This window comes from Callorhinchus milii, unplaced genomic scaffold, assembly GCF_018977255.1.
Source record: "Callorhinchus milii isolate IMCB2004 unplaced genomic scaffold, IMCB_Cmil_1.0 Scaffold4, whole genome shotgun sequence".
Lineage (NCBI taxonomy): Eukaryota > Metazoa > Chordata > Chondrichthyes > Chimaeriformes > Callorhinchidae > Callorhinchus > Callorhinchus milii.
Window position 1 is genome coordinate 41,912,887 of NW_024704745.1, and position 14,372 is coordinate 41,927,258.

At 38.6% G+C, this 14,372-nt stretch overlaps 1 protein-coding gene across 1 annotated transcript in view; it reads left to right on the forward strand.

Moving 5' to 3' along the window:
• The window catches only part of LOC103186406 (dystrophin-like), a 775,626-nt gene that overhangs the window by 240,887 nt on the left and 520,367 nt on the right, over window positions 1–14,372 (forward strand). The window contains 4 exon segments of the mRNA XM_042334068.1: window positions 369–538; window positions 8,328–8,451; window positions 9,552–9,639; window positions 13,148–13,389. Of these exon segments, the coding sequence (XP_042190002.1) occupies window positions 369–538; window positions 8,328–8,451; window positions 9,552–9,639; window positions 13,148–13,389 (624 nt within the window).

Sequence of the window (14,372 nt, forward strand, 5' to 3'; positions counted from 1 at the left end):
GACCAGTTGGAATTCCAAACCTCTAGAACCCCTGAGCTGGATTGGTTCGAGGAGTTATTTCATGATTCTCATTTTGTGCTTTATATTTGTCTTTTATGTTAAGAAAATGTCTTGCTGAGTGCAACATTAAATCTATATTTTAGAGTCACATTGAGTTTTGTGTGTGCATTGATGTATTCCACTCACTCTTCAGCCACAGGATAAATTGGATTAAACATTCTTGTTTGGTACAATCAGACACTTGTGTTGTGAAGGTCAGATCATGATCTGACTGGAGCAGTTGTTCATTATTTTCTTTTGAGACCTCAAACAATCGTTATTGAAGTCAATCCAGCAGTCTGTGACCTCTTATCTTAATACTTCCTCAGGTTTCACAATTTGTCACCACATCTCAGACATCGCTAACGCAGACCACAGTGATGGAAACAGTAACTATGGTGACCACCAAGGAGCAGATTCAGATCAAACCGAAAGGGGAGCATTCTCCACCCCCTCCTAAGAAGAGGCAGGTGCTTTTGGACTCTGAGCTCAGGAAAAGGTAAGTTCAGGGAATAGTACAAAACCTTTGGTTGACAAATTTATTAATAATATGAATGGCTGGAGAAAAAGGAGGAAAAACATGATTTCATATGCTTGCTACAGTTTGACATTTTAATCTTTATATTTGGTCCAAATATCTTTTTGATTGTTTTCATAAAGAATGCAATTATCTTGACACAAATAGAATTAATCAAACTGTATATATTATGACTTCCTCAAGACAACATATTCCTGGTCTAATAAAGCGTAGTCGCATATGCTGCTGACAATAATACAGACCAGATCTCCATCTAGTGTTTGAAATGATTAGCACTAATACTGGCATTATTTGGTACATTTTGCACCAGGATCGCTAAGGTGTAACCCAATGAGTGGCCACTGCATTTCTAACAGATAAAAATGTTTCTTTATTGGGATTCCTTAGCAATAAATTTCGATCGACCCCGTGGGATCTTTACTCTGAAAGTACATCACGTTGAAGTAGTGCTTCCTCATGATGTGCCTCCTGTTGCATGATGTGTATTCTTTATTAAGAAATAGCACAAATTAGACCCCAGTGAGTTATCGTGCAGCGTTGTGAGTAACCCTTCAGGTTATAAAAGTGCAAAAATTAGGTGACTCATTTTCTTGTTCTGATACAGTGTGTGATTAATAATATAATAGCCTCCTTCAAGTCCCACCTCAAAACCCTCCTCTTCGACCATGCCATCAGTCACCCCCCTTCCCCTCCCCTCCCTGGTTAGAATACTTGCAAACGAGAGACCTGGGTTCGATTCCTGGCAAGGCGAAACCCTGGGCAAGTTTCCTTACTTCACACGCCTGATAATAATCCCTCAAGAAAAAAATCCCAATAATAATTTGGTCACTCAATCCAGGAATGTTTGCGGGACTCTGCTGTGCGCAATTGGCTGCTGCGTTTCACCCACGCAATATACAGCCAATTCACTGCACAGTATATTCTGTGTAGTGTTTTGAGAGATCTAGAAGACATGAAAAGCGCTATATCAAATGCAAGTATTGTGTCTGTGTATGTATATATATATATATAATATTTATAGACATGCAGAGATCATTTTTGGAGCTTTTATATTTTCACGAGACGCGTGGATTATTTCAAAAGCTACCAAGCTTTTTAGTATATATTTTTATACTTTGCTTTTATTGAGTTAAACAAAGTGCAAAAATAGCTGTGAGGTGAAGTTCAGGTCGTGATCAGATTCACTTTCCAGTTTATGAGATATCTTTATTGCATTTAAGACGGCTCACTTGATTTGAGCTTTGGACCCAAGGGTATCCACGCGGAATATTGACTGCACTTTAGTGCCTATAAATATTCAAATATTGCATTTAAATTACATAAGTGGCTTAAATTAACCAATAATCCCCTCAGTATTTACCCATCTGCGGTCTGTTTATGACATCCAAAATCAAAGCTCTTCCATTGGTTTTCACAGAGAATGGATTTTTATTTGCATTCGGTTGTCACGTCTTGCAGTCTGTACTTTTCTCCAGGAAGATGACAAGAAGGCAGATGTTTTGTGTCATTTATTTTAGATCTGGGAGGGTGAGATAAATCAAGATTTAAATATGGCAGAATATTGATTTGGGGATTTCCTCTCATATTTATGGTTTCTCGGATCACAGAGCTGCCTGAACCAGTCACTTGCCTCTGCTCCACCAACCCACATGGAGATGCACATCACAAGGCTCACTCTGTCATGCAGCTCACCCTCCTACACAGAGCGGCAGTTGATTAAGAGCAGCAGCTTATGAATTCACACGCTCAGCGCAGAAGTGTTCAGGCCAAATGAGAGAGGACGCTGAGTTATTAAGACCTGAGTAGAGTAAATAACTAAACTATTGATTTTGTTTTTCTTTATTAGGTTTCTAATTACACAACAAGATGATAATTCTATACTTTGAAACAGATCAGTTTAAAAACATTGTTTTCTAGTGCTTATTGGTATGAAGGGCTTTTTAGCATCCACTAGAGCATAAATCATCAAATGATAAATTAGACATGTTAATTCAGATAAAAACATTACTGACAATTTGTTTTGGCTGTAAGACAACAAGATACATTATTACAATAAGTTCTCAAGTGATACAGTTTCTTTTTACGCAGTGTCTCATAACAATGAACTGTGAATATTTGATCAATAGTTCCAGTCTGAATACAGCATCGTCAACAAAGAGGTGTGAATTTGCAAGTGTCCAACATATGAAATGAATGAATTGAAGAATGGGTCACAGTGTTGCAAGTCTGCACAGAACCACTGTTAAAGGATGCAGTGCGTCTTTATTACAAACGTACTTTCTTCCAGCATAAATTATACTCCAAATTACATTTGCTTATAAGATGTCAGTGTCCATGGTGAATGATAATTTGCAAGTGCAAGAAACTATTGAGCCAGCTCATAAGATGTTGAGATTTTTTTAACAAGAGGTGTAGAGTATAAATACAAAGAAGATGGAAATTGACCGATTGGCCGGCAGATCTAGCCTGTTTGATTGCTAAAGTAGTTTTATGGCCAACGAGAGTGATAATTTCAGCCTCTTAGCGCAGTAATCCCTGGGAACATTATTAAAGTAACTGGAGTCCAATGTAGGGCATAAAATTTACAAAATAGTAATGCTCATCTCAGAGTGAAAGCAAAATGATGGCATTCAGACCCAAATCACTTATTCTGAATGGTGCGCCACTTGCTGGTTTCCTGATTGCGTTCCTTAAACAAGTCACAGAACGTGTTTAGGGATCTTGCAAATGTTACCCTTATATTTCTTGTTCCAGTTAGCTCCAGGTGCAGCGCTGACACTATGTTTGGCTTGATATACTTCTTTGCTGCAATTTCTCTAATAGCAGACAAACACAATTTGTGAATTGTTCAATGTAATTACTTTGCACAGAGAATGGAGAATATGGGGAATGTATTTCCCACAGACAGATTGGGTCAGCAAATTCAAGAGTGCATTAGGTAGCGTTTTGGCAAATAAATCAACTGAGAACAGAACAGGTTCAATGGACTGAATGACCACTCCTGTTGTTACATATCTAAGTCCAAACCTTGTACAGATATTGTTTAAGAGAATTGTGATTTGACTGAATACATATTTGATTTTTATACTGTCTCCAGTAATTTTGTTTAAAGGATCAGTGTAGCTCAAGTGCAGCAAAGCAGGAAGCGATGCCAGTGTCCTCCTAGCTCAGAATTGGCCATATTGTATACAAAGGCAGCTGACACGTGGGAAGTAAGTGTGCCAATTGTGTGCAATGAATGGAGCCCACAGTGTAACAGTATTATAAGCAAATTCATGCTGTAGTGAAGCATGTTACAACAGGGCTGCACTCTACCCAGCATAAACAAAATGCTTCTTTGAGCTATTCCAGCACAATTTTAAAAAAAAATACGTTAAGCCACAACTTTCCTTCCTTTATGTGGTTCAAAGATCTGTCTTTGAAACTGATATGAGCCACCTCTGTTTCGCTGCTTATTCAAGCTGCTGCTTCTCATTTTGTGCCCTGCTGAGAGGCTGTTTTTCAACAATAAACATATTTTGTGTTTAAATATTCACAAGAGGCTGTGAAAGGCACTTAAGGTACTTTCAAGCTTCAGGACCTGGCAGCAGAATTGAAACAAAGATATTATGTTACAGGCCAATTATATTCCTCCCACAAAGATATTTGTGAAGTGTAGATGTTTTTATGAAATGAAAATGAAAGCAGTCATCAGTGCCTCAGTTTTGCAGGTATTGAATAATAGAGCTTGCTCATCGTTGTAATTAGCTGTAGTCTTTGTTGAATTGAGATTGGTTTTTCAAGGAGATTGGCTTCTTCAAAAGTATTTGGCTAACCTTTCTTCCATTTGTTTACCAAATGCAATGATGCAATTTGTGCCAAATGATATATAACTTGTTACTGATGTTAATTCATGAAGAGATGCAAAGCCCACTGCCCACTGCTGTCTCTTTGTTCTCCGGAATTGAAAATAAAACTTGCAAGTGCTTAGCACAGAAGTGTTGCCCCTTTTAATTTTTGCACAATGAAGAGTGCTGAAAAAATGCTTTTGTCCTCAAATTCAAAAAATAGTAATGGATGATGAAACCCCAAATGCACCTGCTGAAACAGCCATCTCTTCCATTTTCCAATGGGGACTTTGAGCTCACAGTGCAGGTTGACACTCCCGTGCAATGCTGGGAGAGCATTGCATTGTCTGTGATGCTGTCCTTCATATGATATGTTAAACTGAGATTTGGTCTGCTCGTTGAGTTGGACTCCAAAGATCTTGTGACGCTATTCAAAAAGAGAAGGAAATTTCTTCTGGTATCCTGGTCAACAATTACCCAGTTACAACAACAACTAAATTACATTTATAGAGCGCCTTTCACGTCGGGAGGACGTCCCAAGGTGCTGGACAGTCCGGGATTAGGACCCGAGCATGAGGCAGGGGTGTGGTAGGGGTGAGGGAAGGCAGAGAGGTGGGAGAGTGACCGAAGGCATGATCGAAGAGGAGGGTCTTGAGATAAAATTGAACATGCATGCATCACTGTTCATGTGCAACATTGCTGTGTGCAAACTGGCTGCCAGGTTTACCTACACATATACAATCAGTACACTTTGCATTGAATCGTGTGAAGTGCTTTGATACCTCCTGTTGATGCAAGATGCTATATCGAATGCAAGGATTATCATAATTTATTTGGATTTTCAAAAGCTGTTTGCATGTGCAGCTTTTAAATAAAGTTAAGACTCTGGAAATTAATATGAAATTAGCTAGGTGAATTGAAAGATGGACTGAGAATAGGAAACAGCATGTGGTAATGCATAGACAAAAGCTCTTGCTTGGGACAGAGAGTCCAGTAGAATTTCACATTGATATATCTAGTTCCCCTCGTGTTAACACTATTCATACGTTTCTTGTTATATTACATTTGCTGCTGATACCAATCCTTGCAAGCAGATACAATCATAGGATACTACAGCATAGAAGGAGGCCATTCAGCCCATCATGCCGGTACTGGGTCTAGGGAAGAGGTACCCAATCAGTCCCACTCCCTCATTGTTTCCCCATATCCATGCAAATTTTTCCTCTTCAAGTACCTATTCGATTCCCTTTTGAAAGTTGTTATTAAATCTGTTTCCACCACCCTTTCAGACAGTGCATTCCAGACCATTACAATTCTCTTTGTAAAATAAATTCTCCTCATCTCCCCTCTGTTTCTTTTGCCAATTATCTTGAACCTATATCCTCTGGTTACCGACCCACCTGCCAATGGAAGCAGTTTCTCCCTATCTATTCTATCAAAACCTCTCATAATTTTGACCACCTCTATTTAATGTCCCCTTAACCTTCTCTACTGTAAGGAGAACAATCCCAGCTTCTCTCATCTCGCAATATAACTGAAGTCCCTCATCCCTGGTACCATTCTGGTAAATTACCTCTGCGCCCTCTCCAAGGTCGTGATAAAGTGTGGTGCCCAAAATTGGACATAACACTCCAGCTGAGGCCTAACCAGTGACTTATAAAGGTTTTGCAGAATGATGAATAATAGTAGTAGGATAAATAGCTTTCAAGAAGATATGGATCAATTAAACAGATGGCCAAGGAGTGGTGGATAGATTTTAATACAGATAAGTTCAAGATGATGCATATTTGAACATAAGATATTAAGTTTATCTATAGAATGAAAAGCATTCCATAAGCAGATGTGGAGAAGGAAAGGGATATGGATGGAATTATTCATCATTTACTGAATGTTTCCAGACAATCTGAAGTTGCAGACCAATGAAACAAATCAAATACAAGGTTGTATCTTTATGGCATTTGTCTATAGCCCCAAATAGGTTATTTTAATATTGTATATATCTCTCTGGTAAGGCCACATTTTGGTTACTCTGTGCAGATTTCGGCACCATACCTTTACAATTACTTTGAAGCCTTGGAGAAGGTTCATTATAGAACACAAAAAAAGGGTTTGAGGTTATAAATTTCATTGAGGAGAGGCTCACAGAAATGAAGATTGAGTGGGGACCTACCTGAACCACATCTTTAAAGTATGATGAAATTACTGTTTGGGAAAGTGTAATCATTTTTCTAATTCAAAGGCACTTGGCAGCTTGTTTTGTACTAAAACTTTTGGAAAAGCTGGTTTTCCTCTCATCTGTGGAGATCCTTTATTTTTGTACTGCCAATAAATCCTTGCAATATTTTAGCTGTATGACCCGAAGTACTCAATTAACACGTATTTTTTAATTGAAAGGGCAGAAGTAGAATCTATCCATGTTTACCCTTTCCATTATTAAGGGCAGAAGTAGACAGTTCTACATTTTCAGAGTGCTCAACAATCTAATATTCCATAAGTATTAATAGGAATTTTACTAAGGAATTCTCACCACACAATGTGGGCTTGTTCCAGTAATGTGATCGTGGCCTGTAGAAACTCTGCTCCACTTGGAGAGTTGAACTTGAATTCTAATGTGAATGCTAATATAGGAATTGTAGGGTGGGTGTTCTGGAGGGATGAGATCACATGCACCAAAGGGGCTTCTTCATACAAATCAATCTTATGATCTTCTGAATTCTGTTAAGAGATTTTGCAAACTAAACTCCAATGTTTAGAGGTACACAAAGTTTGCAACATATCGCATCCCTGGAACATGCTATTTTAGGGAAACTGTGACCATTTGCGCAAGTCAACATTTAAATAGGCTTTATTACATGATGTTCAACAATTAGACAAGCTAGGGCTCTTTAGTCTTGACAGAAGACATTTCAGAAGGGATTTTAAAGAGGTTTATATATTTTAAATGAGATTGAAAAAGTAAAACCAGAACAATACTTTAGGATGCAAACAGCAGAATAAGAGGACATGGGTTTAGAATTGCGAAGCACAATTTCAGGATAGACACCTGAAAGGTTTTCTTTACTCAGTGGGAAGTCGATGATTGGAACAGGTTGCCTTGAAGTGTGACACCATGACACTGGACTTGTTTCAAAAACAGCTTGATATTGTGATGGAAGGACTGTAGGGTGGGTGTTCTGGAGGGGTGAGATCAGACCTTCATCCAAACCCATCCTGTGATATATATAGTATTCTCAATACCATCAAAAGAGGAGAAACATTTCAATCTAAGGGTGCTGTACTGTTTGGAAAGTTTTTTTATAGTTCTATTATTGGTACTGCTGAGTATTATTTTTTTTAATTATCTTGTGAAACCTTGATTTTTTTGAAGTATGAAAGGATTCTCTGTTTTGTGGTAATAATTAGACTTCCCTTTGGGAAGATTGATTCATTTAGTTACCGACACAATGTGCATCCAGTTTGCCAAGGTAAATTGATTTGGACATGTAAACAACAATTTGCACACTGTTTTCATCTGGAGGTGTATTGTGCTGCATTGCCTGCCAATGAATTGCTACTGCTGCACCATTGCACTGGAATCTATAGTTACTGTTGGTATTGTTGTTACTGTTTAGCACCATTGGTACGTTTGGTACTATTTTTATTGTTAATACTAACTTGAGCATTGTTGGCAACAATATATTTCTGCTATTCAAACAGTGTGTCTTTATATTGCATTTTAAAAACTGAATTATGTCTTCATTCCATTTTAATGCAATGGTGACTTTAATGAAGTGAGATCTATTTCGACACATCTTATTCATAATAATGAAGTTGAATGTGTGTGTGTGTGTGTGTGTGTGTGTCTTTCTCTCCACTTTGAGATTCTAGGACACTGAATTGTCTTTATAGTGCTTGTTTCTCAGAGAACTTTGTTCTTTCTGTAGATTTGATGTTGATACAACAGAGCTTCACAGCTGGATGACACGATCAGAAGCCATCCTTCAAAGCCCAGAGTTTGCAATTTACCGAAAAGAAGCAAGCATTTCAGACCTTCAAGAAAAAGTTAATGTATGTCAAGTACTGATTCAATATAAAAGATAATGATACAAACAGGGAACTAAATTAAGCTTTTATAAATGTTATTGAAATGATAAATCTCATCAGTTTGCAACATTTCACCTTCAGAAAGCTAGAACCTCAAGTTTACAGTAACAGTTCTTTATAGTATGTTTTGTGTTAAATTGTTGAACAAGTGTGCAGGATTTTAAACATCAGGTTTTTACCTTGCCTATTTTTTTCTATTTGCCCTGCTCCCAGTGTAAGATTCCAAGGGCACTGGTCACCCTCTGGTATTTTCTGGCAGCACATCTCAAGCTCAATCCTTTTCTCATCCAGCATGCACACACGTGTAATTCCAGCATGGCAGCTGGATAGCAATAAAAAGATGGCCTGATCTTATTTTCTCCTTCCTTATATGCGCCACTAAGGCCAATTATTGTGCTACTGATAGCTTGATGAGATCTGATAACATATGATCAAACTTAATACCATCTGCATTGGTATATGTCAGCAACTCGCTGGATAGGCAAGGTAAAAACTCATTGTCTTTGAAACAGGTTTAATGTGCCTTTCTGCTGACTTAAGTATCTGTTTAACTTCAACAGAGCAAGAAGTCTCTGAGCATTGGGGCTAGGCAAAGCAAAACTGGTTGATTGGGCAACTTCACTCTAGTATGAGCCAAATTTCAGAAAATAAGCAGATGGTTATGCCAAAATATGTTCCTTAAGCTTTGGATTCAGACTGTCATGCTGAATATTACCAAATTCCCACGTCTGTTAATGTTAACCATTTCTTGTACCAGGAAATATCTTCAGTGAGTATATTATAATAATAATTGTAGCCCAGTTTCAGTTGACACAACAATGTCAGTAACCTATGATGTATAATTGTCTAAAGATCATCAGTGAAAGTGTAACTATTTCTGATTTCTTAGTTACTATAAAAATAAATGTGTAAAATATGGGCTAAATAAAAATCCATTCCAACTTGCTCAGTCAGATTACTATTACCACCAAATGACATCTTGAACTGATTGAAATTTTTCAGTAGCTTTATTTGTCCTCCAGAAAATAATGATGTGAAAGCTCCAATTCTCTCTTCTTTTATAGGCTATAGAGAAGGAGAAACCTGAAAAATACAGAAAACTGCAAGATGCCAATAGATCAGCTCAAGCCTTAGTGGAACAGATTGTGAATGGTAATTACATGCAAGCCAATTTAGACAATCTTCTTAGAGAATTGTGCAATTCATAAGTTTACATTTACCACGCAGAAGATAAAACAGAAAACCCAATATACGCAATAAATGAGGTGCAAGAATCTGGATATCAGGACATCACACAAAATAAAATGTACAGTACAAATCAAATATTTTCTTAACGAGGAGTTGGACTGTCTATTTCCCTTGGACTCTCTAGTGTGTGTGTGGGTATCTCTCTCTGTTTCTCAAAGTCTTTTTTCTAGATCTTTATCTGAATGAACTTAAAAAAAAGTTCCATTGTTGTTTTAAATCTGCACTGTAAAAACTTCACCACATTGCAGCTAAATTGATATATTGAGATTCTTCGAGTAGGTATGTAGTGCTATCCTGTATCAGCAAACAAAAATCTAAAATAGAACACCAACTTCATAATATATTTATTTAGTAATAATAATCCTTGCATTTGACATATCACGTTGTTGAGATACCACAAAGCACTTTACAAAATATACTGTAAAGTGGATTGGCTGTGGATTTTGTGCGTGAAACACAGTAGCCAATGGCACATAGCAATTAACAGTACAATCCTCATGTGTATATAACTCAAAGGAGGTTTCATTTCCATACAAATGTCAAATAATGATTACATATATAATTTAAATAAAAACAAGCAAAAAGTGTGAGTTTTAACAGGTCTTGCTTACTTCAAAATAAATAGTTTGCTGTATCTACATAATTACAGCCAGTAGTGGATATATTGCCATGAGGGAGATAATATCAAGCTTGCCGCTGTGTTACAACTTTAGTGATGTGCATTTGCAATGTCATTTTCCACACTTGACAGAAAGCTGGGTATAACCCCAAACATACATTATGCTTGTGGCATAGATCTATCCATGCCAATAGATCATAATATAAAGTAAAGAAGTTCTGGTATTCCTCTGCAACATTCAATTAAATGAATTTCAGTATCATTGTTTGTCAAATCATACATGTCTATTGCAGGACCAGATGTCTGCAGCCTCTCCCCTGATACCTGTGCCGACCAGAGATAGAATACTAGACAGTGATATAAATGGCACACTGCAAGTGGTCAGAAAAGCTTATGTTTGTCTTGTGAGAGTGCCTTTCAAAACACCTGCTCATCCTGCCACCCACATGTTACTGGTTCAAAGCACACTGCAGATTTTATGTTATCCTCTGTACTTTGGTTGGTTTTCTCTACTTTCTTTACTATTATGCAAGGTTTTATATATCCTTGCAAGTTGGAATCTATTTTCCCTCTAGAATAACAAACATAATGCAATTTTCAAACTGAATATTATAAAGGAGTAAGATGAATTTGAAGAATATGTAAAACATTACCTAACTTGATAACACATCCAAAATGAGTTTCCATTGAAATCCATTCTGCCCCAGGCAATGTGTGTCTTGCATGCACAACTGTTTTCATTGGGAAGCACAAAGTTGATGGAGTGATTTCTGCGACTTGTCTGTAATGTTTCTCTGATGCCTTTACTGCAGCAGCACATTGCTGCCTTTGCAAGAACTGAAACACATCTCAAGGAATAATCTTCTTTGACCAAATTATTATTGTTATTTTCTTTTCTTGAGGGATTATTATCAGGCATGCAGAGTAAGGAAACTTGCCCAAGGTTTCGTCCTACCAGGAATCGAACCCAGGGCTCTCGCTTGCGAGGCGAGTGCTCCAGCCACTGAGCTATCGGACTCCTACAGCAATATAGCTTCAGTATTGTGTTTTATTTAAGATAAATTATGTATCATATTTATGGAATTGATAGTTACCCAAAGAAGGTTTGTGTCTGTTTTCTGCTCGAATCTCTTGGTCTTTACTACTATACCTTGATCCAAAAGTGGTAGTAGAACCTTCATGAGAAAGGAATGAAAGTGAGGAAAAAAACTACTGGCCATGTGTGTTTAAGGGGGAGGAAGAATAAAATGGATCAAGTTCATTTTTCTCTTATAGTTTTAGGCCATCGTTCAGTAAATTTATAACCAACAGATAAAAATGTCAATGACCCAATTTGCCTGAATGTGTCTTCAATCTGTGGTTGACTGGTTTAATACTCTCACGCCTTACATTACCATAATTTATGAAGTAACGAGACAGGTTGGGTTATTCAACTACTGGTAACTGAACGGTAACATTATGCTGGGTTTAGATCACAAATGTTTTGTTGATGCCACCCTGGTAAATGCCTTGAGTCACCTCACGTCTGTAATGACAGTTAACAGAATACACACTGGACACGGCAGCTAATCCTTCATCATCAGAAGTGGAGGGACATTGTCACGTCCACATGGGTGACTTGACAATGTCAGCCTCTCCACTACTGACGGTGCTATTTGATGGCAACATGTGCTATGTGATGATATGGCTGTGACACACTGTGCTGGAACGTGCGCAGAACTAGGACTGAAGTAAAAGAAAGTGAACAGAGGCTGGATAATGACATGAAGTGAAGCAATCTGACAAGAGGGCACTACTCTTGGCCTCTATGACCTTTGTGGTTTGGTTCTGAGTTTTGTGTAGACCCCAATAAAAATATGCTGAGTGACATATGTGGTTTTATTACACTTAATACATGTAGACAGCATGTGGAGTCCTGTAGCTCAGTGGTTAGAGCATTCGCTTTGCAAGCAAGAGACCTGAGTTCAATTCCAGGCAGAGCGAAACCTTGGGCAAGTTTCCTTACTCCACACGCCTAATAATAATCCCTCCAAAAAAAACAATAATAAATTGGTCATTTTCAATCATCGACTGTTTGTGGGACATTGCTGTGTGCAATTGGCTGCCGCGTTCGCCCACAAATATACAGTCAATTCACTTTATAGTATGTTCTGTGAAGCGCTTTGGGACATCCTCCCGACGTGAAAAGCGCTATATCAAATGCAAGGATTATTATTATTATAATCCAAGTGACATTTCCACATATCTATTTAATGACTGTTGATGGTTGTGCAAAAGTGGCTGGATTTTAGTGGCAATACAGCAAAACAAGTGTGCTGCTGGAAAGAGAGGTGCTTATCCCTCATTGGGGCCTCTTTTCATGAGTTGCTTTTCATGGCATCACTGCCACAAAATAAACGTACATAAGTGGATATAAACAGCCACAAATTGGCAGGCATAATCCCAAACAGGTTTTTTGTTTGTGTGCATACATTATATGTTTTGACAGCAATTAAAGTCATTGTTTTTGAGGCATCCAGTGATGTTAACCTCAGGTTCATTCCTGTTTCACCCTATTACTTGCTACATTTGGCATACAGATAGTTTTGAATAAGACGCTAAGTTGAGTCTTATTGACAATTTTACAATTGTAAAAAAAATTGAGCTACCTAGCTAAATGCAGGTTTGATAGCTGGACTTCTCCAATGGTCTTTTTAAGCATACTGAAACCCTTCAAGTATTAAGCACTGAGAGTCGTGAACCCAAATGACTATAGTCTCTGATTCCTGTATTTTACACTTTTCTTCTTCATAGAGGGTCTTTCTGCCGATACTATCAAACACGCCTCACAGCAGCTGACGAACCGCTGGGAGGAGTTTTGTCAACTGCTGGTGGAACGGACGGCCTGGCTGCAATATCAGAGCAAGATTATTGCTGTTTCCTTTGAGCTACAACAACTTGAGCAAGCTCTGATCTCAGCAGAGACCTGGCTCAAAGCACAGCAAGCACCAGCCACTGACTCAGATACAGTAAAGATCCAGCTGGACAAATGCAAGGTTAGCATATCCAGTTCTTTGGCCAATTAATTATGTATATCTGGGCTTTCTCCTGGTACTTTTGGATTAGGCTAACACTTGACCAGCAACAGTGTACCTTTTCCTCAGAAAAGGCTTTCTTCACTGGGTCACTTTTAGATGCCTTGTTCAAGTGATAAAGGCTAAGTGAAATGCAAGCATTATACAATTCAATTTAGATTTAAATGGTGCCTTTCACATCAGCAGGATGTCTCAAAACGCTTAACACAGCTGGCTTGTTATTTGTATCCTGTTCTTTAATATAGTTTAAAGCATCTGATGGAGACATAGACGTTAGCAATTTACACGAGGAAACTCTCAGTCATGTCAACGTTCAACTGCAGAAAGCTAGAAATCATCCAGGACTCGACAACAGCTATCTATCTGTTAAGTCATTTTAAGAGCGGAGATGTCTGTTAAGTCATCCCCCGAGATTAAACAACAACAACTTGCATTTATAAAGCCCCCTTCACACTGGGTAGCATCCCGGAGCGCTTGACGATGGTAGAGTCTGACACCGAGCCAGGGGGAGAGGGAGAGGTGAGGTGACTGGAAGCACGATCAAAAAGGAAGGTTTTAGGTGGGATTTGAAAGAGGAGAAGGAGGGGCATGGCAGAGGGATCGAGGGAGAGAGTTTCAGAGTTTTGGGGCTTAGTGGCTGAAGGTATGGCCACCGATGGTGGAGCGAAGGGGACGGGGGACAAAGAGGATACTGGAGCCAGCCGAATGGAGGTAGTGTGTGGTGGAGTGGGGGGTTAGCAGGTCGGATCGGTAGCGAGGTGTGAGGGCATGAAGAGATTTGAAAACGAGTGAAAGGATCTTGAAATCGATCTGTTCAGTAATTGGGAGCCAGTGGAGCCTGGCAAGGACTGGTGTGATGGGGGTAGAGAATTTTGTGCGGGTGAGTATCCAGGCGGTGGAGTATTTGAATTAATTGAATTTTGTGCCTGGAGGAGCTGGGGAGA